Below are 27,753 nucleotides of genomic sequence, written 5' to 3' on the forward strand. Positions count from 1 at the left end.
AATTTTAAAGGTGAAAGGTGGTTTTCAACTAGATACACGGTTTTTGAGACCGAACGTTGAGGTGCCAGCTGCTGGTTATTTGAAAGCTTCTGGGCCTTTTGGGTCAAACACTGCGAGAACAAGAAAGATGTGCCTACAGATAATGCAGATGATTAAGATAATAATACAGATAATTAAGAAAATACAGATACAAATACAAAATACAGATAATTAAGAAAAAGGAGGTGGCAGTGATTAGGGACAAGCCTTCCATAGGTAGCTATGACTCCCGGGGCAATTTGCTAAAGAGATACTTGTAACTGCAAACGCCTGAGACTGTAAAGACATTGGGTGTGTGTTCACCCGCGTGACAAAGTGGTGGCAAACAGACACGGCGATGGCTTTCGGTAGGGCAGCTCCTAACCGCTGGCACATCTTCAGGCGGAGAAATGTGGCAGAAGGATCGTTTCAGCCATTCTGGCTTCATTACCAAACCCATGAGTGTCCTGCCATCCCATTGCAAGTTTGATATTTGGTGCAGATTGAAATCGTGGGTTGTTTGTCCTGAGCTTTGCTTCTGCCTTTCACCCCTTTGGCCTGACTAAATAGTACATGAACCAAAGTGGTTCCTGCTATTTCTAGGCAAATATGAATGCAACATGTGTTAATATAAAACTTCCTCGCCTGCTAAGCGACCCTGAAGCCTGTGCCCTCCCTCAGGGGACATAAGTCCCGTTGTCCTCAATGATTTATGCAGCATCTACAGTAACAGGCCCTGCTGCTTGTGGACGTATATACATTTATATTTTATGTCTCCACCTGCCCTTCATATTTTATTTAATAAAGAGTGTATAGAAATTGGTTACTTGGCAAAAACTGGCTTTTAGTGAAGTAAGCAAATGCAAGTTTCCTGATTTGGGGCTGGTGCCGTGTGTCTTGGGATCAAATGAAATCAAGTCCCTGCATTGTTTCACTGATGACGTGAAATAAAACCTATCACAGGACGCTCTTTCTCAGTGTTGTTGTGGTGCCGGGTAGGGTGAGCTGCATATTTCATCAGCATTTCCGCCACAGTACTCTTAGCCCCTCGCCCACATGAAATATTTGTGAACGTGGTTATTTTCAGCCGCAGTGAAAAGGTTTTGGAGTGCCTAAGGACAGACGACAATATACTTGCTTTTAAAAGCAAATTGCATGTGTATTTATGTTCTGTGCAGCGTCTGGTAATGCTGCAACTCCACCTTCACTGCCACAAAAGCACCCAAACAAAATAAAATTTAAAAACTTCAAAAAAAATGCAAATTACAGTGACTGTTTAATAACACTTTACAGTACTTGATCTTATAGTTTCCAAAATAGTACGTTTTGTTTTCCATCAGTAATCATTGCAACAGCGTCCAGGAGAAGCGCCGGCATTACCAGAGGATTGATGTTCATGATCTTTTCTACAAGGAAGATGATTTTTATCAGGTTTAGAAGATCTCAACGGTGTTAGGATTTACGTACAAGATGCACATCGGGTGTTCAAGGATAGTCCTGTAGGGCGAGTCTGCCCATGGGACGGGCAGGCAAAGCAGCACCTGTGTCAGGTTGGCCCCTATTTGCTTTGTACTCTTAAAACATTCTGTTTACGAATACATTATCCTGTTTATGAATGTATTTAAAATATTCTGTTTACAAATGTGTTCAGGAGGCATATATACGTTTCCCAGGCTTTGAGGGAGTGCTGCATGGTCACGGAGCCTGTCACGAGCTGGCTGGATGGGGTTTTACTGGTGTTCTGCTCTTGAGGGCTCCATGTTGGATGAGTTTCCACCTCCTCCTTCCCTTCTCCTCCTTCCCTTCTCCTCCTTCCCTTCTCCTCCTTCCCTTCTCCTCCTTCCCTTCTCCTCCTTCCCTTCTCCTCCTTCCCTTCTCCTCCTTCCCTTCTCCTCCTTCCCTTCTCCTCCTTCCCTTCTCCTCCTTCCCTTCTCCTCCTTCCCTTCTCCTCCTTCCCTCTCGTTTCTCTTCTCTCCTTCCTTACAATTTATTTGGGTTCCTCTTTCTGTGGCTGGAAGGAGAATTGTGCCGTGGGGTTTCTGCAGTTCTCTTGCTGCTGCTCGTTCTCCTTATTGCGTGTTATTTGTGTAACAGGAGCTACACTCTTTTATTTGCAGGCAAGTGGTTCAGCGATCCTTTTGCAGTGGCAGGCATCCTTTAATTGATTAGACGTGTTTGCTGTGGGCAGCGTGGGGATGTTTCACCGCAGGGAGCTGCAGTTGTTCGTGGCCAACAAGGCGTTCACGCCGCGACGTTCCCTGGGGATGCTTGCGTTGGGTGGCTCGGGGAAGTGACATTACGTCCCGTGCTGTGCTACAAGCCAGCGACTCCTTCCGCCAGATGTACAATTTAATGAAAGGAGATACAGATTTTTTAAGGAGAGCATTGTACAGTTCTGCACAGTGCCAGAAACTGGACATCGTGTGCTGGTGGTAGAATCACAGAATCATTTTGGTTGGAAAAGACCCTCAAGATCATTGAGTCCAACCATAACCCACCCATGTCCCTGAGAACCTCATCTCCATCTGTCCGACCCAGCCTGGAGGGACGTGTTGCATGAACAGCTGCCCCAAGAACCATCTGACTTGAGTATTCTTCATTATTTCTGCTTGTGAAGGGTGAGCGAACTGCTGACCGAGCTCTGCGCTCTATTTTGAGTCGCTGGCTATGGGTAGGTAGCGTTCTCAGGAGTTTGTGAGCTGAAATATTATTTTCATTAAGTACTATTTTTAAACGTTAGCCTGATTTCCATGACATGAATGCAGGCTTGTCCTTACGCAGTACCTCGAGCTGGCATTCTCTTTGCCTGGAATCACAGATTTCTTTTTGAACTGATTTAATCGACACATTCAAAACCAACCAGATCAGCGCGTGAATATTTAAAGCATTAAGTATTTTGCAGACTTTGAAGCTCTTTGGGATGTGATTTAGTGTTTAGATTTAGGTTAGGGTTGGGTGATCCTAAAGGTCTCCTCTAACCAAAATGATTCTAGAATATTTTCAATGATTCTGCTTGTGGTCTTGGAAATGGTTTGGCTGAGAGCTGGGAGTACACACAGTCAGTCCGGAAGCAAGTGTGTTTTCGATGTTGTTTTAATCAAATATCTGGCAATTAAGTAGCTTAGGAACACATAATGTTTTGGGAGGCTGTTTGTGCATACCTGTTCTTGGGGTTCAATGCCAGAAGTGAGATTTAAGTAGGATTTGCCAGTGTTGGAGAATAATCCATGGGAGGGATGGATGGACATCGGAGTATGGACAGTTGATGGCATTAAGATCTGGAGCCTGACACAGAGATGAAGCCACTTCACCGCGCTGGGATGGAAGAATAGCTTGGATTTGTGCAGTCCGAATTCTGACATTTGGAGCTTGTCGCAGCATCGAAGTGTCGCATTTGGTGGCAGCAGCACAAGTCCTGAACCACTAAGCAACGATCTTGAAATAACTGGCAATCAAAAATGCCTATTTTATTGTCTTTTCCCCTTTTTGTAGCCTTTCCTGTGCTTCTGGTTGTTCTAGACCAAATGCGCAATCAGAGTCTTCCTCTCCTTTCTACAAATATACATCTTCCAGATTTAAATATTTGATTTATGAACAGATGTTGCTGAAAAAAGGGAGAATTTGTGTTCAAAAACATTGGGTTAGAACCATTTCTACCAGAAATATTCCTGAATATTTGTGCTGTTTGGCCTTTCAGAGCAGGGATCAGTATGTGTTAGATGAGGAGAAAGTAATAAAGACAAACGCAGGAATTATTTTGTTTTACAAGGGTAATAGCATTGCAGATTAATAATGTCCATGGTGTGCCTTTTGAGGGAGTTTATGAATAGTAACAGCTGAAATGCATCTTGCATGAAGATATGAAGATATATAGATATTTATATTTCAGCTCTTAGAGGCTTTTTGATCTGGGTCTGATGTGCTGGATTTCAAAAGTAATGTGTTTGAAATAATTTATATTGCTAATGAAATATGGAAACATTATTCCGCCCTGGGATTCTGAGTGTGTAACCTCAGTTTTCTCTTCCTTTAGTCAAAACTCAGGGCAGGGCGATTTGAAGGCAGCAGATGTCTGGATGCTGCCTAATACATGGCCAGTGACCAACCCAAATATTAAACAAATACGGCAGCGAATTGATTTAAGCCTTCAATGATGTTCTGTTTTTCACCGTAGTTTCATCTGGCTTTCTTTTTCCCAACCTGCATGGCTGCTTTGGCAAACTACACCGGAGTTTGCATTCCCATCCGTCACAACCCTGTCCTCAGTTTCCTTAGGCAAAACTTCCCTTTCTCTTTTGCTAATTTATTTGTATTTGGTTTTTTTCCTTGTAGTTTTTGCTACTGCTTAAGGTTCCTGGAGGCTCAGCACAAATCTGACTTTCTAACAATAAATGACTTCTAGGTATTCACTGCAGGTTAAAAAGAATCATCTCGAACAGGGTTAATTTACGGAGCATGTTGCAAATGTTGAGTCTCCCTCCTTATTTTCATCCTTATACATTCCCCATCCTCTCCTCATTGTTGCGGGGAAAAACCACTTTTCCTGTTTTTTTTAGTGTTTCATCTGGTCTCCTGTTGCACGCGTATAAATAGAAGGAGGTTTGGATAATTTCAGGAGGAACGCCGATATGATTTTGTGCTCTTCCGTGCCAGAGTTAGCTCAGGGGTTACACGAGGACACGGGGTTTTATTTCCAGCTCTGCCTGACCCAGATCCCGAGGAAGAACATGGATCTGCCTCTCGCCGTGTCGGAGATGACGGCCGGAGCTCCAGCACAGAGCCTGGAGAAATTCGGGTTGCGTCGCTCCACAAACCGGCTGCGTAAGGTTCGAGCACAACCCGTATCGTCGTGGCTGTGGGGCGGTTGTTCCTATATGTTATATATCATATATAATGTAATATTACCGTATCATATTGTCTGTTCCTACTTATTATATATATAATAATAATCACAAATATAATTGCAAGGAAGCGACTGGTGCGGCAGGTGCGTTGAGTCCTGCTGAAGAATTAAAGATTCCAGTGTCGAACCAGATTACGTGTAGGGAAGGGTTTGTGATGGTCCTTCAGTATTTTCACACATGTGGAGGGCTGAAATAGCACAAACCCACTTTCTCTCAAGGATAATGTTGCAAAATAGTTGTGGGTTTGGGTTTTTTCCCCTGGCGTAAATGAACTTTGTGGTGTTATTTGCGTCCTTCTTGCACAGTTGGAAGGTGTGTTCCCAGTTGCTAATATCCATCCTCCTTCTGTTGCAGGTGTTGTGTTATTTTAGGATGTAGACATCAATTGTGGTGTGCAGTACAGAATGAGACGTGAGTTATCCCTGTTCTGCATTTGAGGAGATTTTTCAGCCTGAAAAAATGGTTTGTGAGTTAAACCAAAGGCAGGACCTGCCCTCTCCACCTCATCCTTTCCACCCCCAGCACTCCCCGCAGGATTTCCATAGCGTCAAAACAAACAACCTTGCTTAGCAACTGCTCCCATGATACGATTGCTGGTCAGGTGAAGCCTTCTCCGAGTGTTTGGTGGTTTCTATAACTACTTCCCAGCCCCGGGAAGGAGGAGGAGGAAGGAGGAAAGTCGGACAAAGAGACAGAGATGCAAGATACCAAAGGAATCATCAGGTTTGGAGGGGGAAAGTGTCCCTGTCACCTGGCACAGAACACATGTGTATATACATACACACACACACACGTATAGATGATGGATTTTTGTAGCAGAGATATTCGCTAGCAGTGCTTCCCATCTGGAAATGAGCCGTTTGCTCTTTCACATTGGATGCAAGTGCTTTCAATTTGAAATCCTTGCTTGGATTCAAAGCCGTTATTCTGTGAGCGGATTTTCATTTCTTATTTTTTGGTTCAAGTAGGATGGGAAATAGCCACTGGGTTTGGTTAATTCTTCCTATAGAGTAATTTAGAAAAAAACGGGCTGTTTGAGGATTTATGTAGTATGCAGGCAGTTCTTTTTCCTCTTTCTGTAGCTGCGTAAGTAGCTATTCCAGGAACGTGGGAGTTGCTTCACATCCTGATCCCAGCCTCTCTTTTCATAGTAGTAATTCTGCTTGCTCTGACTTTGCGTCGGTGGGACAATGTTTTCCACCCGGGACTGACCTAGGAAACCTATCTCGGAGCTCCACGAAACTCATGAGCCCATCTGTGCCTCAGCCTTATGCCTGGAGATATTTCCTATGTGCATGTATTTGTATTTACAGCACAAACCCGGTTTTGCTGTTCTGTTTTAAAACGCCGGTGTGCTCAGGAGCGGAGCAGCCTCTTGCAAAGGGCGAGGGAGGAAAGCGATTCGGTACCTTATTAGTGGTATCTAGCACATAATTAGAGGCAAATTGGCATGCAAAGGTGCTTTGCAAGTACAGGAGCCCAGTTAGCAAGGTGTGGGAGCGTTATTGTTAGTGGTGGTAAAGTGCCTGTCGGGAGGTGACTGTGGCGGTGACGCAGCCGCCACTGTCACCAACAGTTTGTTCTGTGCTGTGAAAATGCAGGATGGGAGCTGCCGACTCTCATCCCAAGTTCTCGCTCTTCATGGAACTTCTCGCCGGGGTGTTTGGGGAATTGACTTGTGTTTCTAAAGCGTTAAAGCTTCAACGTGTGTGTGCACATGTAATTAGTGTGCATGCCAGCAGTTGTTTCCTAAGGGACAAAATCACTGTTTTATCTCCAACCTTGGACTTGGCTCATTTGAGCTCTATTTGTTATGAATGTTTTGATCGTCTCGTTGTTTTCTGGGGTGTTTGGGAAGGATGCTCAGTGTTACTGCAACTGAGAGGGTTTGAGAACCTCCTTGGCTCCTGGTGAGGAGCTCATCGCCGTTTCTGAAATGGCTGGTTATTTTACTGATTTCTATAGTGACTGTTGCCTTGGCAGCAAAGGTCCTCGCTTAGAGAATAAAAGTGCTGTACAAACACGAGGAAGGCAGGATTCGATTCAGGAAAACTTAGCTTTTCTTCAGTCTTCAGCATTACTTGAGAGGTGTAATGCTTTCTGCTTGCAAATGTAGAGGTAACGGGGAGCAGCGTGTTGACCTTGCAGCCACCCCAAAGTCTCAGTCGTGCTGTGGAATGTCCCGTCACTCACTCAGCAATGAACCCATGGACTCGGAGACGAAATGTGAAACAGCAACGTCCAACGTGAGTGCTCAGTTATCCTCCAAGCACACCTAGAGACAGAAAACCTGCAGCTTGACCGCTGAGTTGCGTGTGGAGGTGCATCCAGCCGGTGACTTTATTGCTGATGATCTTGCCCTGTAACCAAAGAGGTGGATGCTCCCACGTTTGGTCCTTATGCCCAACTGCATCTGCACAAAGCAATGCAGGAGAAAATAAATCCTGATATGCAGGGTTATGTAGTGCGCTCTCAAATACTTATTTAACCCACTGATGTCACGGTATTATCACCCTCACACGGGCAGATTGAAGTAGTGGTGGGAAATACTCACTGCCAGGAAAGTGGGAAAGAAAGACCTGAAAGTTTTGAGTTGGAACATTAAGGTTTGCTGGGAACAAGGGAAAAAAGGTCACGTAAAAACGAGGAGGTGAGGACTGGAGCCCTTGCTGAAGTTCTCTCATCCTGCTCGGCCTCATGGTCTGGCTATTTTGAGATGCTGGTTTTACACGGCATCGTTATCATAGTGCAATTAGTATGATGGTAATCACATTATTATTTATAAATCATTATGGGATGCAGGCTCCTTAATGAAGCAGATCTGCTGCAGATCGAGGGAACGTTTTAGGGCCAGTGAGGGCTCTTACTCTCCCACATAATTTCTGCAAACCTCACCCGATCGAGTTTTCATGAACACGCGATAGAAAACGAGGTATTTTTAATGTGACGAGTTGGAAGGTGTTAGTAAAGCAGCTTTTTGCCTATTCCTCCCCCGTTAGACAGGCTGTGAGATGGAGGTTTGAATGATAGGTGTGTGTTAGAAATTATAGTTGTTTCTCCTCTTTTTAACTTAATTGACTTAATGGCCTGCATCCCCGGCAGTGTATCGCCTTTCTCAGCCTTCCTCTGCGAGTATCGAATACTCTGCTTTTACAAAAGGTCCTAGATAGCGATTTACTCGCTGGTGTTGCGACAGCGGTGGGTTGGGATTGCCATCCCAAAAACACCATCAGGGAGGACTGAAGCTCCGTGCTAAATCCCATGCTGATATTGTCCACCCATTGCGGCGGATGCAATGGGGTGAAAGTCGCCGCTTCTGGTGTACGAGATGGGATTTCTCACTTTTAAAACCACCAGAGACTCCTGGGAGGTGTTATTTATATTTTGAATTCTGTCAAGACACAAAAATTGGAGGCGAGCAATCTTTATTCTTCGTACGCTTTAATGGCATTACTGACGGTGAGTTTAAAGCAGGTTTCTGAATGGATTGGAATTTCTCCTAACACTGGCAGCTATCTTGGGGTCACATCAGCATATTAGGACTCTCGTGCCAACATCAATATTTGCAGCTGGCAACAGATTTTTGTTCTTTCAGGCTCCACACACAGCTTATCTTAAAGTTTAGCTGGGGCAGGAGAGGATACATGTGCATGGTAAGCAAGAAGATGTAATTGGAAGGTTGGCTACAGGCTCCTGTGATGTCCAGCAAGGCTTGTATCATGGATAATGGTTAAAGTTTTGCTTTCCTCCTTTCCAAGTGGTTTGGAAAACTGTGATTCAGTCACTCCAGCGTTTAAAAGTGCAAAGGTTTGATATTGCCCCATGTTATGGTGTACACTGCGATGGCCCCAAATCCACGCTCAGTTGCTCAAGCAAAACTTGGAGGTGTGGGAGAACAAGGTCCTGCTGCGGACTGAGAGCCTGGGCGGTGGAATGGGATTCCAAACCAAAGAACTTCGGCTTTGTCAAGATGGTGAGGCGCTACCCTCGACAATGGCGATCCCGTGGAGAAGTCTGTTGGTTGAATTTGGTGCTGCGCAGTTTCTGGGGCTGCTTCTCCTGGATTTCAACCTGAGTTTCAACCCGAGGACAAGTGTGAAAGCGCGTGTTGCGTTTTCCGTCATGTAGACACCGATCCTCCCCTTTCTGAGCTCCCGGTGCCTCGCTTAGGACTTCAGTGACCATCCCAAAGGTGTTTCCTTCTCCTTGTTCTGTGGTGGAGTAAAAGTGGAGTAAAAATGTGGGGTTCACACATGAGTTTTGTGCTGTGGCCGGTGTCAGGGCCAGGATTTGAGGTGCGATAACAATGCGAGTGCGGCCGAGAGCCGAGCTGCCTTCAGCCAGAGCCTCGTAGGAGTTTCCAATGTGGGCGAACATGCATAATTCACTCCCTCCTTTCTTTTCCATGTTCAGAGCTGTGTAACTAAATACCCATTTGCTAAACACGACTTGAATAATGAAGCGATCCGCAGCTAAAAGCCTTCCTCAGTACATAGAATTCCACTGAAAAAAAAGAGGAAATAGAGTTGTATCTTCTCTTCCACTGTTTTAAAAGAAGGGGGAATATTCATCCTCATCCCGCTTTGCTCCACAGGTTTAAATCCGTGCAGGTGCAAGCGAGAGGCAGCATGTGCAAATTAAAACATTTTCTCGAATCACCCGACCTGGTTCACCCCACAGAGAAACATTAAAAGCTGCACCTTCTGTTTCTTGCTCAGTTTAGTAATAACAGGTCAAAAAATGTATTTTGTGCGGCGTGGTCATGTTTCGCATAGGAATGTAGCTCTGGGTCTGGTTGGTGCCACTTCTGCTGAAGTGGTGCCAGTAGCGGAGATAATTTTGGTTCTTCTCAGTGGCAGCTTTGCTCCCTGCTATGAAACACAAACACCTGGGAGCTTGTAAGAGGCTAAAAATATTCCTGAAGCCCATAGAGAACGTGGTATGACTTCAGCAAACGTGCGGTGTTTCCCCTGCTCTTTGCTTTCTTTAGGTGACCTTTCTGTACGGTGCAGCGGAGTTGTTGTGACAGCGGGTTGGGGACATTGGGTTGGGGACAGGGATTCTCGCTGGCCTTGCTTTGCGCTGGGGAGGAACATTGATCGTTCCCCACACAAACCTCTCAAACCTGGGAATGTGCTGGTGGTGTCATCACCAGGATTTTGCCGTTTGTGTCTCAGAAACACACAGAGAGTTTCCAGCAGGTAACATCTGTTTTCCTGTAATTTTAGCATTGAAGTGACCAGCTTTTCTAAGCTTTCTAATCCGTTTTTGTAGTTAAGTGGGTGTAGAAATTAGCTGCCTGGTTATCTTTAGTATTTTTAGTTTCGCTTTCATTTTTCTACTGGTTGCTTGTTTTTTAAAATGATGACAAACCGTTATTTGAATATATACAGTATATGTTTGAATATATACCATGGAGACCATAAAACTTACCTTGAAAAGCTGCTATTCATCTGCTAGAGTCCTGTAAACCTAAATGCTTTGGTTTATTTTCAGACTTCGATTTTTCTGCTGATGTTTTGCGCAGAGAGGATAACTTTGCTTATCTGCATTATTTATTATTATTATTATTGTTGTTGTTGTTATTATTGTGTTGCTGACCCATACAAAAGCATTTATTGTGGTACACCAGCTGGTTTTGCATTGCAGAATAAAGAAAAGGCTTCCCGTTCGATAACCTGATGCAATACATTTGATTAAGATACCACAAATTTGTAGGGGCAAGAAGATTTGTGACATGAATAACACTAAACATTTGCTCTGGAGAACTTTAAATCCCTTAGTAGTATGATTTTAAGAGAAGCAAGTTTGCTGATGACACCAAGCTGGGAGGAGTGGCTGACACTGGAAGCTGTGCTGCCATCCAGAGACCTGGACAGGCTGGAGAGCTGGGCAGGGAAACATTTAATGAAATAGAACAAGGGCAAGTGCAGAGTCTTGAATCTGGGCAGGAACAACCCCAGGTTCCAGTATAATTTGGGGAATGACCTATTAGAGAGCAGTGTAGGGGAAAGGGACCTGGGGGTCCTGGGGACAGCAGGGTGACCATGAGCCAGCACTGGGCCCTTGTGGCCAGGAAGGCCAGTGGTACCTGGGGTGGGTTAGAAGGGGGTGGTCAGTAGGTCAGAGAGGTTCTCCTGCCCCTCTGCTCTGCCCTGGGGAGACCACACCTGGAATATTGTGTCCAGTTGTGGCCCCTCAGTTCCAGCAGGACAGGGAACTGCTGGAGAGAGTCCAGCGCAGCCACCAAGATGCTGAAGGGAGTGGAGCATCTCCCGTGTGAGGAAAGGCTGAGGGAGCTGGGGCTCTGGAGCTGGACAAGAGGAGACTGAGGGGTGACTCATTCCTGGGGATCAATATGGAAAGGGGGAGTGTCAGGAGGATGGAGCCAGGCTCTTCTCGGTGACAACCAGTGATAGGACAAGGGGCAATGGGTACAAACTGGAACACAGGAGGTTCCACTTAAATTTGAGAAGAAACTTGTTCCTGGTGAGGGTGGCAGAGCCTGGCCCAGGCTGCCCAGGGGGGTTGTGGAGTCTCCTTCTGTGCAGACATTCCAACCCGCCTGGACACCTTCCTGTGTAACCTCATCTGGGTGTTCCTGCTCCATGGGGGGATTGCACTGCATGAGCTTTCCAGGTCCCTTCCAACCCCTGACATTCTGGGATTCTGTGAAGTTTGGGTACTAGTTACGCACCAGAGCTGCATAGTAATAGAAGATTTAACAAATATAGAACAGGAAGGAATCCTTCCCACAGCTGCAGAGTGTTTGCTTTTTTGTAATACAAAACCATTGATGTTCTTGAGAAATCTGTAGCAAACTCAGAAGGTCCAGTGCTATATGCACAAGGCTCAAATCAATGAGGCTTTTCCACACCAGAATCTTAACTATTCTTTTGCAGTGATTTTGTCTTTAGACCCAAATTGCAAACTATTGATAAATGCTGCCCTAGTGACTGGTTTGCTTATGTTGTTTCCTCCCCAGGAAGAAGAATGCCAGCACGAAGATGAAGTGAGCCGTTTCCCACGCTCGCCCCCGGGGACAGGGACCTGCTTCCTCGGCCAAGATGAAGCCAAGGAGGAGCTTTGCGACGCGCCAGAGACGCGCTGACCGCTGCCCGATTTAAAACCCATGTCAGACCGTGTCCCGGCTGCCTGGCGAGATGAAAGAAGTGGTGCTGTGGTCACCCCAGGAGGTGACGAATTGGCTGACGGAAAATGCCGTGCCGGAGTATTGCGAGCCGCTGAAGAGCTTCACCGGGCGGGATTTGATCAACCTCACGGAGGAGGATTTTAAGAAGACGCCCCTCTCCCGGGTGTCTTCGGACAGCGGCCAGCGGTTGTTGCACATGATTGAAACTTTAAAAATGGCTCATCACATGGAGGTTCACAAAAACGGGCACGCCAATGGGCACATCCGCGTCGGCAACGCCATGCGCGAGAATGGCTTTAGCAGTAAAATGAAGCTGAACGGGATGCCAAATGGGTATAAGAAGGAGATGATAAAGATCCCCATGCCAGAGCCAGAGCGCTCACAGTATCCTATGGAATGGGGCAAGACTTTCCTGGCTTTTATTTATGCACTTTTTTGTTTCATCTTTACCACGGTGACTATCTCGGTCGTTCACGAACGAGTGCCTCCCAAGGAGGTGCAGCCTCCCCTACCAGATGCATTTTTTGATCGCTTTGATCGGGTGGAATGGGCTTTTTCTATTTGTGAAATCAACGGCATGATCCTTGTAGGACTGTGGTTTGTTCAGTGGCTGCTCTTAAAATACAAGTAAGTAAAACCTTATGAAAATCGGGTGTTCGGGTAGACTTCTGAGAGCTTTTGGAGGTCACATACTGGGTTACATCCAGGAGCTTCTTTCTGGTTTTGGTTTCCGAAACAGAAATAGATATTGTGCCATAAGCAAACTGCAGTTTGTGTGGCTGCTTGTGGGAAAGGGAGAAGTTCAGTCCAACAGCTGCCTAAGAAACTAAGAAATAGCCCTGATCTTGTTTATCTGTGCAATTAACATGAGTCCTTCTCCTGTGTGAAAAACTGCATGTAACGATGTTCTTAACTCAGTTGACTGTCCTGTCTGTTAGAGGGAGCACAGCTCATGCTGTTGTGAACCCAGCTGCAAACCAACTTGGGCTCGGTTTAATGCCTGATGTAAAGACCTACCTGAAGGTTATTCTTGCACAAAACCAACAGGTTTTGTTTGGTCCGTGCACCTCAGTGGTGCTGCATGAAAAAATGTTGATCTTTTCTGCTTGGTATTAGATGGTCCAGGTAAAGTTGAATACAAAGTACATCAAAAGCTAATTGGAAAAATATGCAAAAGCATAGATATGCAGTGAAATTGCAAGGTTTTAGTGATTGCTCCCTGCCCAGAACTGCCAGGGTGAATTTGCCTGCCAATGGAAATAACCTCCTGCTTCCCCTCTACAGAATGTGCGTGTGCTTAATTTAGGGTATTTATCCTGCTGTAAATCCACACCTTGGGCTGCCCTACCTGGAGTGTCTGAGATATAAACCCTGGTGCTGTCGTGACTGGGAACCAAGTGTTCAAAGGCAAGTGGCTGTAAGCAGGATGAGGTGACATGGCCTTTCCTTTCGAAAACCAGGCACAAGGATGTCCCCAGAGCTGCCCAGCCCAAAGACGGGCTCCTCCTCTGCTGCTACAACATCGTTCTTTACCTGTTCACTGACTCTTGTTTGGTGACTCCTATGTGGGAAACTGAGGAAAGAACATAATTTGGGCCCTACCGTGCAAAATACAAGATCCTTCGTTTTTCTGGGCTTTTGATGACCTTAGATGTACAGATTTCCCTTTTTAAAAGCAATAAAACAAGAGGCAAATGGATCACTTGCTCTTATAATGGAGAAAAACATAAAAATTTAAACGTAAGCATGTGGTTCACCAGCTTCATAAGGTACAGGTGACTTGAAAAGTGAGAATTGCTCAGCTGGGACAGGATACCCTTCTGCACACAGCTGTGGATTTCCATAGGAATGTGACAGACATTCAAGTAATCCACAAGACTGAGGTGATGGTTTATTCATCTTTCTGCTGCTCGATACTACTTTGTGTGTTTTATCTGGTGGAGTCTGTGGCCATAGATGTTCCAAACCAAGGGAGGCACCTGGAGAAGGTGACACGGGATCGCGCTCAAGAACGGGCTGTCAGGTTAGGAGGACGATACGAGGGATGGAGCTGAGCAGAACAGCAGGATTCATAAGGTCCTTGGAGATTCTGAAGCAGCGAGATGTGGGTTGACTTCATGGTCAAGTATCTTGGTATCATTGATAGATGTGAAGATTCAACCCCCCATCCCCATTTGCTTTGATGTGTTTGTTTTTACCTGCTTTAGAAGGGCTCGTTCTGCTCAGTGTGTGTAATGGGTTCGTAATGCTTTGGAGACCAGAAGTCTTTTATGTCAACCAGTGGATGGATCGAAATCCAGGAAGCCCAAGGTGTTGGGAAGCAGCAGAAAGGGAAGAACGGGAGAGGCGCTCATGGGAACCGGAGCCCAGCGGGGTGGCTTTTTCTGGAGGACCTCATTCTCATGGCTTTGGGTGGCGAACCACTAAGTGCTCTAAAAAGAGGTGAATCACTTTTGTGGCGTGGATTATCACCTCCCGTGGAAACTGAATTCTAGAATAAGGAGAGGGAATGAAGCCAGCTCGACCTTCCTCTGACAGGGACAGCCGTTGCCACGCTCCGTTGGAGATCTGAAGATAAGAAGTGAAGGCAGGTAATTGCTGGGCAAGATGAGACCTGGTTCCTCGCCCGCTCAGATCACAGAGATACTGTTCACAGGTGTCACCAGGGAGCCAGCAGCTTTGTTACCCACGAACCGAATTGCTGGGCTGAACCTTTGACCAAAGGAGGCACCTTCAGAGCTTCAGACTTTTTGAAACGCTTGTGAAATTCCTGTTCCTTATCCCACCAGATCCTGATTTCATCCAAGCTGAGACTGCTGTTCTCCCACGCAAAGAAGGACGACAGAGATGTGTCATTTGTTATACCGATCACTCAAGTTCTCCTTGTTTAGTCCAGGGATTGCATGATGACATTGAGTAGAACCTACATGTCTTCTTTGTTGGATTGCAAAGTTGGGGCCCCAAGGGAGGAGGGTGTTGGGTGTTTCTGTTTCCCTTCACCTCTGTTACTGCTTTCTTCCCTGAAAATTATATTTATCTTCAGGTAGTCACAGCTTTCTTTGAGCAGAATATTGTCCATGGCCTTGGGTTCTCACCAAAGAGCAGGAGCAGGTCCTGGCTGGGGACTCGGAGCCACCCGAGCCTTTTTCCGCAGCCGCCGCAGGGATCTCGAGGAGTCCGGGCGAGCTGCCGAGGTAGAATTAACTTCTCTGGGCAGCATTCCCAGATGTTTTGGGAGGAGCACAATGCTAGGTTTTGGCCGTACTCAACATCTGGTTCAGCCTGCACGCTCATGGGACTGGGAAAGCAGCGTGCTGGCCACCCGCATTGGCGAGGGCTGGATACTTGGAATAAAAGTTGCCTTGGCCGGTAATAATCCAAGAGGCTGTACTTACCAGCTGGCTCATAATCACACACACAAATCCTTTGGAGAAAGGAAAATATGAGGCTTTTTACATTTTTTTTAATATTACAGTACAAAGCACTTCGACACAGACTTTCCAAAGCTAAAATATGCTAAATCTGCCTGAACCACAGAGCTTGGTGGGTAATTTTAATTAAAGAAAAATCAAAGTTCAGTGCTGGATGGAAAAAACTTGTTAATTCTTCAGTCTCTAAATACAGTGCTGCTCTGTCTTTAATCCCCAACCCCCTGTTCGTATTTGTGCTGGGTTATAAAGCAAAATGTGTTAATGTCTTGTTATAAAGCCAGACACAAAGGTGAAATCTTTACTGGATCATCCTTCCCAGGGAAAAACTCCCCGTGCAAAACGCAGAGGAAAACCACAGCCTTCCACTCTTACCCTTCAGTCCATGGAGCTACATTAAAGCATCATTTCCAACTCCCAGCTTTGTTTGCGTTTGCACCAGGAGAGCGAAGAAGAAGTATGAAACACCGTGTTTCGATAGCAGTGAGCACGTGGGTGCAAAATGTATTTATACTGTCATAGTTGAGGCTTTTCTGATGAATTAAGACACTCGAGTTGTTATTGATTCTGGCACTGCAAAGTTATACTCCTCTCTAGAGTGGAGCGCTACGTTTTAATAATGCCAAAAGCTATTAAAAATATGAAAGATGGCCAGTTTTGAGCTTCAAAAGAGCTTGGCTTGATAGAAATATGATTTTTTTTTTTTTTTAAGTAAATGCTTCAAAATAGCAACAAATGAATGCCAGAACTTGTGTTCCCCGAAGGATCATAATTGTAACTAACCCACCCAAACCAGCAGGATGCAAAGGGTTGGTGTGGGTAAGGTCACCAACTCGGGCTGGATTTGCCCTCGATTTTTGCGCCGTGGGCAGCGATTTCTCTTTGTGGAACTCTTCACGGGCTCTATGGTTGCTCCGGGATGTGCCAGAAGGGGGTTGAATTGTCCTACAAGCTCTTTGTAATTGCTAAATGTGTGTGTCAGCTGAAATAAACCGACTCATTTTCATCTCAAAATGAAAATATTCTCATTTCATCCCCTGCCTTGAATAGAAAACTCAAAGCTACTGCAGGGGTGTGGGTCATTAAATGCCTTTTAGTGTCTTCAGTGCTAAATCTGCACGGGCTTTTGTATTTGAGCCCTTAAATTTCCTGTAATCACCTCCATGGGTAATATTAGCTGAGTTGCTTTTTGTGTTTCTGACCCGTACAACGTGGGAATATTTATAAAGCAATTTAGTATTCTCAGGTGTAAGCTGATACCATCAGGAGTTTCACACCCATCGAGAACAGTTGGTAGTTTATTTTGTTAATGTTTCCCTTTGCATATTTTGTTTGCATTCAGTGACCTTATTTTTTCTTCTCTTTTGTTTCTTTTTCCTCTAGGTCTATCATTAGCAGAAGATTTTTCTGTATAGTTGGCACACTATACCTGTACCGGTGCATTACAATGTATGTGACCACACTCCCAGTCCCTGGCATGCATTTCAAGTGTTCTCCAAAGGTAAACTAATTCCGACTGCCTTATTTTAACCCTGATGTTTTCCCCTTGTCTTGCTGTTACCAAAACGACGAGCAACGTTTTCTCAATCATTGTTATGAAATTGAAAATACCGGTTTGGCCCTATGGGGCCATCCTGTAGATCATAAGCTCTAATCTCAGTTTTCTGTCTCCATCAAAGCAAAGGTGGACGTGCCACACTGACTCATTTATTTCTAAAGACTTCAGCATGTCAAATCCAAACGTGATTTATATTTGAAAATGGCCCAAAGAGGCTTTTCTAAGGCTGGGGAAACTCCATCTCCTTTGCAGCCTTTCGTCCCCAGGTGTATTTTTGCAATTATTTTAGCACAGGGATTCGCTGCCTTCTCCCCAGTTTAGCACACCAAATCCTGTTTGTTGTGCTGAGGAATGAAAATCAGAATAGTTTCGGTTGGAGGGACCTTCAAAGCTCGTCTAATCCAACCCCTTCCAGCTCAGGTTGCTCAGAAAATAAAACAAGGAGGTAATACCTGTGAAAGTGTGGAGTGCTGGTGAATGGGGCTGCATCCAGCTGGCGGCCAGTCACTGGTGGTGTTTCCCAGGGGTCAGTGTTGGGTCCAGTCCTGTTTAACATCCTTATTGATGATTTAGATGAGGGGATTGAGACCATCATCAGTAAATTTGCTGATGACAGCAAGTTGGGAGGGAGTGTCGACCTGCTGGAAGGCAGGAGGGCTCTGCAGAGGGATCTGGATAGACCGGAAAAATGGGCCGATTCCAATGGGATGAAGTTCAATAAGGCCAAGTGCCGGGTCCTGCACTTTGGCCACAACAACCCCCTGCAGCGCTCCAGGCTGGGCGCAGAGTGGCTGGAGAGCAGTCAGGCAGAAAGGGACCTGGGGGACTAATGGACAGGAAGCTCAACATGAGCCAACAGTGTGCCCAGGTGGCCAAGAAGGCCAATGGGATCCTGTCCTGTATCCAAACCAGAGTGGTCAGCAGGACAAGGGCAGTGATCCTTCCCCTGTGCTCTGCATTGGTGAGGCCACACCTGGAGTATTGTGTTCAGTTCTGGGCCCCTCAGTTCAGGAAAGAGATTGAAGTGCTGGAGCGGGTCCAGAGAAGAGCAACAAGACTGGGGAAGGGACTTGAACACAAGCCCTATGGGGAGAGGCTGAGGGAGCTGGGCTTGTTTAGTCTGGAGAAGAGGAGGCTTAGAGGTGAGCTCAGCACTCTCTAGAACTACCTGAAGGGCAGTTCTAGCCAGGGGGGGATTGGTCTCTTCTCCCAGGCAGTCAGCAATAGGACAAGGGGCCATGGGCTTCAACTCTGCCAGGGGAAACTGAGGCTGGAGATGAGAAAGCAATTCTTTGCAGAGAGAGTGGTCAGGCATTGGAATGGCTGCCCAGGGAGGTGCTGGACTCACCGGCCCTGGAGGTTTTTAAGCTGAGCTTGGACATGGCGCTTAGTGCCATGATCTAGTCAATGGACTGGAGTTGGACCAAGGGTTGGACTTGACGATCTCTGAGGTCTTTTCCAACCCAGTCCATTCTGTGTGTGTGAAAAATGTACCACATGCACAGTTCAATGCCTTTGTGTGCCCAGCTGTACATTAGATGCCAGGTAGTAAAATCACTGATTTATAGGTAGTAAAACCCTGATTTGACTCTGCACACGTGCTGTCGCGGTGGGGCTTGCGGTGTGTACACACAAAGCTGAAATGCTTCGGTTCCTTGGGGAAATAAAGCCCAGGAATGTATTAACGCGAGGGTTTGATTGTTTGCCAAGCCACAGGTGGCTTTGGGAAGGACCGAGGTCTTTTGTAAAGACAAGCAAGAGGAGTCACCGTTGTATTTGGTCTGTCAGCCATTATAAAATTAACAAAGAACACAGGTATTAATGGGCTGGAGTGCGTCAGTCTGCCGTCTGGGGCAATTTACAGCCTTGGCAAGTCCGTCTTACTGCTCAAGTAAAGCCAAGCCTATGTTGTGCTCTTCTGGTGCCCTGATAAGACTAAGGATGAGCTGGGCTTTCCTGAACACTGTGAATATACTGCTGGGAAAAGAATACCTCTTGACTCCTTCTTGAGTTGCTTTGGGGAGAATTTTAATGTTTTGTAAGAAACTGGCAGGGGATGTTTAATTGCTGCAAAGACCCTCTTTAAATCTGCCAGAAATTAATAATTTCCACTTCTTAAAGCAAGACCAGGCTTTAAAATAAAAGAAAAACATGCCTCTAGTGGCCAGCTAGGGAGATTTGTGTTTCCTTCTGGCTGTTAATTGGTTTTTAAAACGTTATAAAACGAGGGAAGAATGCAGCACATGTGTAGTCATGTGCATCAATCCCTTCGTCCTGCTCCTTTGAGCTCTGATGGCTCCTGCAGCCCGTCACATCCTGGGGACGCTCAGCACGTCCTCGTTGTGCTTGTCCCATGACATATTTTCTTGGTGGGTTTATTCAGGTTTTGGGCTTGTTTTAGAGCTAGGAGCAGCAAAACCCAAGTCTTGGGACAGTGCAGGCTGCCCTTTGGTGACCTAGGAGGAGGTATCATCATCAGAAGGACTCAGGTTTGCTTCAGTCCGGCTTTTTTTGAATCAGAAATATCCTTTGCACCAACATCATGGGCTGGAGGTGGGACGGAGGAAAACCCCCCAGGTGGCTCATCCCGTTTTCTGTTGGATTATCATCTGCAGGGCCTGTGCTGTTCTCAACAAGACCAATGACATTAAACTTGGTTTATTTTAGAGTGTTGCCTCTTAAACAGAAGGCAAAACAGATGTTTAGAGAACATGACAACATTTTAGCTTGAGCTGGCAATATTTTTAATTCCTTTTCATTGGTGATGCTGGGTTTTTGAGACTGTATTGCACAAGTTGTAGCTTTTCCAAGAGTCGCTGTTCTGAACCTCACTGTATGCACGTGAGGTTCATGTCTGTTTAGGTACATATACACAAACACGTGCCCATTGCATATCCCAGTGCAAGAATATAATATGATGAATTATAAGAGATCTGAACCCGTTAGCTCTGCATGAAGATTCCCAGTAAGAATCATTTTCCTGCACAGCCACAAGCATGGGGATTGGTCTCTTCTCCCAGGCAGTCAGCAATAGGACAAGGGGCCATGGGCTTCAACTCTGCCAGGGGAAACTGAGGCTGGATGTTAGAAAGCAATTCTTTGCAGAGAGAGTGGTCAGGCATTGGAATGGCTGCCCAGGGAGGTGCTGGACTCACCGGCCCTGGAGGTTTTTAAGCTGAGATTGGACATGGCACTTAGTGCCATGATCTAGTCAATGGGCTGGAGTTGGACCAAGGGTTGCACTTGATGATCTCTGAGCTCTTTTCCAACCCAGTCGATTCTGTGATTAGCAAAAACTGCCAACAGGACCTGGGAAGAAGACTACGTCTTTGTGTTTTAGCAACAAGTATTTATAAATAATAAAGAAAGAACAATTTTTGTTCGCTCTTTTACCATAAGTATCTCCGAGTGTAGCCACTGGCAGGCGTTCAACCACATTGGGATCAATTTTTTGCTTTGGTATTATACTGCAAAATGCCTTGTTTTTCAGTGCAGCTGGAAGTGACGTGTTGTATCTTTTACACACATTTGCCTTTTCAAGCTATATTGTGAGCATAGGAAGAAAGAGTAGTCCTTTGGGATACTGTGTATATACAGGGAAACTGTAATAATTTCCAGGATACTTCATACATGGAATATTTCAAATGAATATTTTAGACAGATGGATGAAGTTTCATATGACTATAACAGATACAAAGCATCAGTAAGAAACAAACTCATGTCTCATTTCCATTTTTAACATTTTTTTCATATAGAAATGTACTGCTAGCGTGCGGAAAGGCTGTGGATTTACTGATTGATCTTGTGAATTGCACCAATTAAAAATAACAGAAAGGCGAAGTTGCTGACGAACACCATTGCTTTAAACTCTGAGAGGTTAGCGCTGATATTTTACCGGCCTTTTGTGTTTTGACTCTTCCACCAGCTTTTTGGAGACTGGGAATCTCATCTGCGAAGGATAATGAAGCTGCTTGCTGGCGGAGGATTGTCCATCACAGGATCCCACCACATGTGCGGCGACTACCTGTACAGCGGCCACACCGTCATCTTAACACTTACATACTTATTTATCAAAGAGTGTAAGTTCATTGCTGTGCACTCAGAATTCCTTGCTAATTGAAGAATGATAGTTGTGCTGATCGGTTAATTCAATTACAGTAATAATGCACGCTTTTTCGGGTAAATAAAAGTAACAGAACATAGGGCTTGCTTAAAAAGAAAGCTTTGGAGACAAAATAAAACACTCTACCATGTTGATGCATGAATTAAGCATTTTATTTTGAATAAAATGTTTAAAATGTAATTGAAACCTTCATTGCTCCCTGCCTGATGGATGGTATTTTACCTACATGTAGTAAGTGCAACTAAATGCAACACTAAATGCAACTTTGCTTTTTTTGCAAGAACTGGGCATTTATCTTTTATGAAAGACGGGAGGAATGGGTGTTTTAGAATTATTACAATAATAATGTATTGCTATTATTAGAATAGTCATATATTATTATTAATATAATGAATGTTGAAATGCAAATCAGTTAATTTTACTGACCAGGGTGTATTATATCATTATGTATTGGGCTTGTTTGTCAGGGTTTTCATACCCTTTCTATTTTCCAAGTATCTGCTTGCCTCTGAGTACAATTTGAAGTTATGCCCTAAGAGAACGATACTTATTTTGTGATCTCAGCATTCCTGCTTTTAATGCCAATGCAGGCATCGTGCTACCAGCATTGCAATCCAAGTCCTCTGCTAATTACAGCGATACTCCTGCATGCTGATAACTTTGTGCTCTGAAGTAACCCCTGTTTGTGCTTCTTTCCAGATTCCCCACGGCGACTCTGGTGGTATCACTGGCTTTGCTGGGCGTTCAGCATGGTCGGGATGTTCTGCATCCTCCTTGCTCACGACCACTACACTGTGGATGTGGTGGTGGCTTACTACATCACTACAAGACTTTTCTGGTGGTATCACACGATGGCCAACCAGCAAGTGAGTTTCTCCTGCTCTCGGGATCCGCGTTGCTCCGCTTGCCATAGCGTGGCGGTGGGCGAGCGTCGGCGCGTTGCCATCAGCCTTTCTGCAGGAGTAGGAGTGGGCTTGTCCGTGTCTTCTGGAGTGTCCCTCAATCCCTCCCATCCCGTTGGGTTTGCGGGAAAGAAGAGGCACCATCGGTTGGGTTCATCTTGTGTCTTGACCACAAAAAAACACCTACAGGCAGGCCAGCCACTTTGCTCCCGCTGCATAACCTCAATTTTTAAGTCCTTCTGAGTTTGAGCTAATTGGCCGGTTCTGTGATAGCAGAGCAAACCGTTTAGATGTGGTGGGTTTTTTTTAATGTTGAAGTCAGCTGGGTTTTCCTTGTATTCTGTGGCTTGTGCCCTTTGATTAGATGAAAGGTCTCTTGAGCAATAGTGTGAGGCCTCGCTAAAGGTGAGCCACGTTTTCAAAGCGTCTCCAAGTGGTGATAAGTTCTCCTGACTAAGGGAAATGTTTTCCTTTTGGAGGAGAGTGGAGCTGTTCCTGTTCTAAGGTCTGTGCCTGGAAAGGCATGAAAAATGAGGTGACGAGGGAAATACTGAGAACAAGGAGCTGCTTAGGAGACGCAGCACTTGGTGGGAGATAGCAAAGCCTGGTTCGTCATACTCAACCCGAGAGCAGTGGTGATGCAAAGGTCAAATGAAGAAGTCTAAATGAGGTTTCATGTCATTCTCCTTCTTACTTTCATGTCAATGAATTCGAGCAATAGGAGCCGAGCAGACACTGATGAGGAATGCAAGAGGAAATGCACAAGTCTGTTCTTCATGGGAAAGACCTAGAAAGTTAAGAGAAACTTGCGATAGGATAACTTCTTTAGGTCTGGAACAGCGTGCTTTTGTGGCCAGAAATTTCCCGTGCAATGTGGCGGAAGATATTTTGCTTATCTGTTGCAGATTATTCCAGTTAATTATGTTTAAGGAAGACCTAGTATGATGATAGGAAATGAGTTAACATTGTGATGGTACCTACTTTTAGAGCGTATCGAGGTCTTCATGTCATTTTATTCCAGTGGTTTTGATGCTGCTTGAAGTAATACACAGAGACAGCTGTGGAGATGAGGTTCTCAGGGACATGGGGTAGTGCCAGGGTTGGGTTATGGTTGGACTCAATGATCTTGAGGTCTCTTCCAACCCAAATGATTCTATGTGACTCAGAAGATAGCTCAACATTTCTTCCCGAAGTCGCTGAGATGTTGGGAAATATCCATCTCTGGATCCTTAAGCATTTGTGTGCACATCGGTCCTTCTTGGTGATGCTCTGTGCAGAGGGGCTGTGCCTTGCGTCTGAGCAAAAGCCCCTTGGGGCTAACGGGAGTTTATTTTACACGTGAGTTTATGACATGGAAAGCAAGCTTAGCACAGAATCCCTGTGCTCGTACCAGCCCACCACACAGCACGGTTCTTCCCTGCACCACCGCTGTGGACACGCAGCAGGGCGCTTGGGTTTGTCCCTCTGGCTTGGTCATGGTTGGGAGAAGCCGAAGGCTGGATGGGGACAGTTTGGGGACGTTTGGAAGGCAGGGCAGTGTTCGTTATCCCCTCCAGACAGGTGGAGGCATGCTGGCCTTCTTGATATATATGTAATTCCAGAGATGCTCATGGACACAGCTGTGCATTGGGGTGGCTTTTTTCATTTCCAGATTTCTTTGGTCATTCATTCTTTTCCTATGGGACCACAGAACAGCTGAGGCCTTGGAAACAAGGGCAGATGTCACTGGGGAAAAGTCACTTGGCTCCTCATGAGCTTTGTCCATGCAGATGTTTAGGGGATGTTTCTAGATATCGAGACATTTTTGGAAGTGTCAAGGTTTTGATTGCGGGGTGACAATAAAACCCTGGCAGATGTATTGTTAACACCCTCTCCCCACTTCCCACTCAGGACAGGCGATCGGGAGGGAAAGAAGGACAGAGGGAAGAGAGCTGGGAAAATTAACAATGTTTTACTAATGCTACTAATAAGAATAGAGAAAATAATACAAAATATACAAAACCAATCCTGAAAGTCCCAGCAACTGCAGAGCTGGCACCCGAAGTCCTGGACTGGACTCTGCAGCCAACCGGAGCTGGATTCAGTCTGTCACTGGCCTCAGTTCACAGGGACGACTCACAAGGTCCTCTCCTAATGTCGGCCATGAGGAAAAGGGAAAGAGGGACAAGATCCTCGTGCTCTCCCACTTTTATATGCAGTATTCACATGAATGGGATGTTATACACGGTTGGTCAGTTTCTTAGTCACCTGTTTCTCGTTGCCCCTCTGGCGAGATGTCCATCCATGCTTATCAATAACCTCACATTCCATTGCTGTGTTCACCAAAACATGGATCTGGTTCTCCAGGAAAATGCAGCTGATATGAAGCTTTAGCTGACAGGCACATTCACTAAACGAGAAATTTGTTTTTAACAAAACCAGGACAGCAGGACACACCATTGCAAGCGACGTGCAATGCATCCGTGCGGGTGACGCGCTCTTTTATAATCCTCTTTATTTTTTTTTCTGTTTATCTTTGTGCAGGTGCTAAAAGAAGCTTCTCAAACAAACCTCCTCGCAAGGGTCTGGTGGTACAAGCCCTTCCAGTACTTTGAAAAGAATGTGCAAGGAATTGTACCTCGCTCGTACCACTGGCCCTTCCCCTGGCCGGCGCTGCAGCGGGGCCGGCAGGTCAAGTACAGCCGCCTGGTGAATGACACGTAACACCGAGGCGCCGCACAGAACGGGGGGGAAAACGACCCGTCCCAAGTGCTACGAACTCCCTACGAGAAGATGCCATAAAAAACATGAATCAACTGCTCCCTAACCCTTTCTTTTAACAGTTCCCTTGACTTAATTCAGTTACCTGGTAAGCACTGTGATCTTTTTTTCTCTCCAAAGGATCTGCGTTGGACAACAATAAAGAAAACAACACAAATTAACTTATCACGCACTGTTATACATTTCTTGTCAATAGATTTGGGATTTACATTTACCCATCACCGTGTTCCTTTGTATATGATGCGACGGCATAAATGAAAGCTTTTATATCATAAGTTCTGGTCTTTCCAGTCACGTCTGGGAATAAAGCATATTATTTTCTTGGGAAAACATACTTTTCATATCTCTTGCCCCAAAGATTGGGCTGTAAGCCATTTTCTAGCAAATGACTATATGAAGGTTTCTTAAATACCTGCCTTGGGTACAATGGAGAAATCTTTCTACCTGTTGCACGGCGCTACGTATAAGGTGATAGACACAGGAAGGTTTGGTAATCTTGATTTTGTAGAGTCTGCAGTGACTGTGTCAAAAAGTGCAAAAAAACCCAACAAAAAAAGAGTTGTAAAGTGATTTTCTAAGTATTTCCTAACTTTATTTTTCAAGATGTGTATGAAAATTAAATTTAAAAAGATTTTTACATGTCAGAGAATAGAGAGTTTAAAGAAGATGCTTCTTGGGAGAGAGAGATTTGTCTATGTTTCTAGTGCCTTTCTTGTCTTGATTGTATGGTCAGTAGGCAGTCTTAAATGTTTTTATTTAAAATAAAGTATTCCATGAAAGCAGAATTATATATACTGTATAATTACTAATTTTTGCATTTATAGCTAAATTAAACTGGAAATTTGCTTATAATGTTGAAATCGCCATGTGTAGGGGAAAAGTATATAAGAAGATCTTGCTCACACATTGTGGGCAGGTCCAACTAAAGGTATCACTTTCTTGTCTACTTGGTATTTTAAACAGAAAAACAGCCATGAATTCCTGTTTTTTAAGAATTTTACAAATGATCACTGAGTGAACTGCGAATGGTTTCTCCATCCCGTCTTGAAATGGTGTTGAGAAACAACAAAGAGAATCTATTTCTTTAAGATATTTGTGCAGAAACTGCATGGAATTCTAAGTTTCACTCCTACCATACATACTGTATGTTTGGGGAAGTATTCTATCCTAAACTTGCCAATGTGCAGAGCAAAAGAGTTTTTTTAAAGAATGAAGAAGAGAAAATATATATATAAATATATATATATCCATTCTGTATTTTACGTGAAGCAGAGTTATCTTCTGTAGGGTTTTTGTGTATTCACAAGGTGATATTTGTATTGTAAAACAACAATGGTGAAGGAAAATAAAAAGGCTTTTGAAAAATGTAGTTTCCTTTATCTTTTTAATATTCAGTTGAAATTTAAAGCTGGGTTTATTCTTCCAAACCTTGCCTTTAATTTGATGTGTTATTGCACTGTCGGCCATCCAATCTGGACTGTATGGAAACTGCATTGATTTGGAATTGCTGTTTGCGTTGGGCAAATCCGTGCCTTATCTATGAACAAATGCTATGCAATGGCTGCGGGGCGGGCGGGAGCGGGACCCGGGGAGGAGCCTCCTGGGAGCCACCCCAGGCCTTGAAAAATCTACCCCAAAACCGCTGGGATGCGGCGCCAAAACATCCCCACCCATGGGGCTGGAAAAGGTGACATTGCTGTGAAGACGTGGTGCTGGAAGTGTCATTTCTTTAGTATTATTATTATTACTATTATTATTATTTTGACATGGTTTATCTCTACTTCTCCGCCCTGCCCCAATTTTTCCTTGAGGGAAAATGGGGTGTTATTTCTAGTGTTTTACGCAGGGCGCTCAACCCGATGAACCCATTTCTTACCAGTTTCCTCAGTGGGGGTTTCCTCGTGCCCCACACTTCTCAACAAAACCCTTTGTAACAGCCTTTGTGGAGCTCTCTGTGAATTTTGGGGATGAGCTCTGCCTGCTTTACCTTCAATTCACAATATTATTGTTGCAATTGGCCAAAGTCTGTTTGTTCTGACGGCTTGAGAGAATTCACGCTCCCAGACGTAAATGAACGAGTAGATTTTTCAAGACCTGGCATCACGCACATCAAAACCATTGACATAAGTAAATGTATGGATATATGCACATGACATTAAATGGAATCTGCTGAATCCTGCATTGTAGTGTCTGACTTACTGCATGGATCTTGGTGTTTATTTCGCAGCGGAACTGCGCTTTGGCGGAGCGCGTTGGCTCGAGGAGGGGACGCGGGGACGCGGGGACATGGGGCTCAGCGCTGTCACGCCGCTCCGGGCGCTGCGCGGCCTGCAGGACGGGACCGAGGGAGGAGGTGGGAGACAATGTTGTTAAATCATATGAACACCAGCCCGGTGCTTGTGCTGCCTCGTTCTTCTGTGGGTGTCTGCTCTGTTCTTCCCAGTGAACTGGACCTAATTTTGCAAGTGTTCAGTGTAGTTTGTAGTTGCTTTTGGTAAATATGAGCAGGACTTTACAGCTTAAGATTTCAGCAAATCCAGCTCACCAAGTAACGTGAAGCAGGGAGTATATTAAAAATCACACAACCTTATATTCAGTGTGCATTTGCTTAAGCTAAATGATTGATATTAAACTTAAGCTGGGCTCATCCACTGACCTGTGGGTAGTGAAACCATGGCCACGCAGCTCACTGATTGAGCCGGGAGAGCTCACAGCAGCTCACCCGGGCTGTCGTATTGATAGAATGAAGTGGTTGAGTCTCAGCCAAATTGGACACAGTGGGAAAGGAGCCTGGTTTGGCTGGGGGTCATCCACTCGCCACGGTGACCGGGCAGGAAGATGCAGCATCCCTGTAGAAAATTAACGCGTATTTTGCAGCGCTGGTGCATTCTCTTAGTGTCATTGCTG

At 45.1% G+C, this 27,753-nt stretch overlaps 1 protein-coding gene across 9 annotated transcripts in view; it reads left to right on the plus strand.

Moving 5' to 3' along the window:
* Positions 1 to 27,020, plus strand: part of SGMS1 (sphingomyelin synthase 1) — a 114,470-nt gene extending 87,450 nt beyond the window's left edge. For all 9 annotated transcript variants that reach the window (XM_005505193.3, XM_005505194.3, XM_065068151.1 and 6 more), the window contains 5 exons: positions 11,908 to 12,702; positions 16,887 to 17,004; positions 20,987 to 21,140; positions 21,884 to 22,050; positions 24,610 to 27,020. In XM_005505193.3, the coding sequence (XP_005505250.1) occupies positions 12,086 to 12,702; positions 16,887 to 17,004; positions 20,987 to 21,140; positions 21,884 to 22,050; positions 24,610 to 24,789 (1,236 nt within the window). In that variant the 5' untranslated portion in view covers positions 11,908 to 12,085 and the 3' untranslated portion in view covers positions 24,790 to 27,020. The remainder of the gene's footprint in view (positions 1 to 11,907; positions 12,703 to 16,886; positions 17,005 to 20,986; positions 21,141 to 21,883; positions 22,051 to 24,609) is intronic.
* The last annotated feature ends 733 nt before the right edge of the window (positions 27,021 to 27,753 follow it).

The sequence above is a fragment of the Columba livia genome, chromosome 6 (genome assembly GCF_036013475.1).
Source record: "Columba livia isolate bColLiv1 breed racing homer chromosome 6, bColLiv1.pat.W.v2, whole genome shotgun sequence".
Lineage (NCBI taxonomy): Eukaryota > Metazoa > Chordata > Aves > Columbiformes > Columbidae > Columba > Columba livia.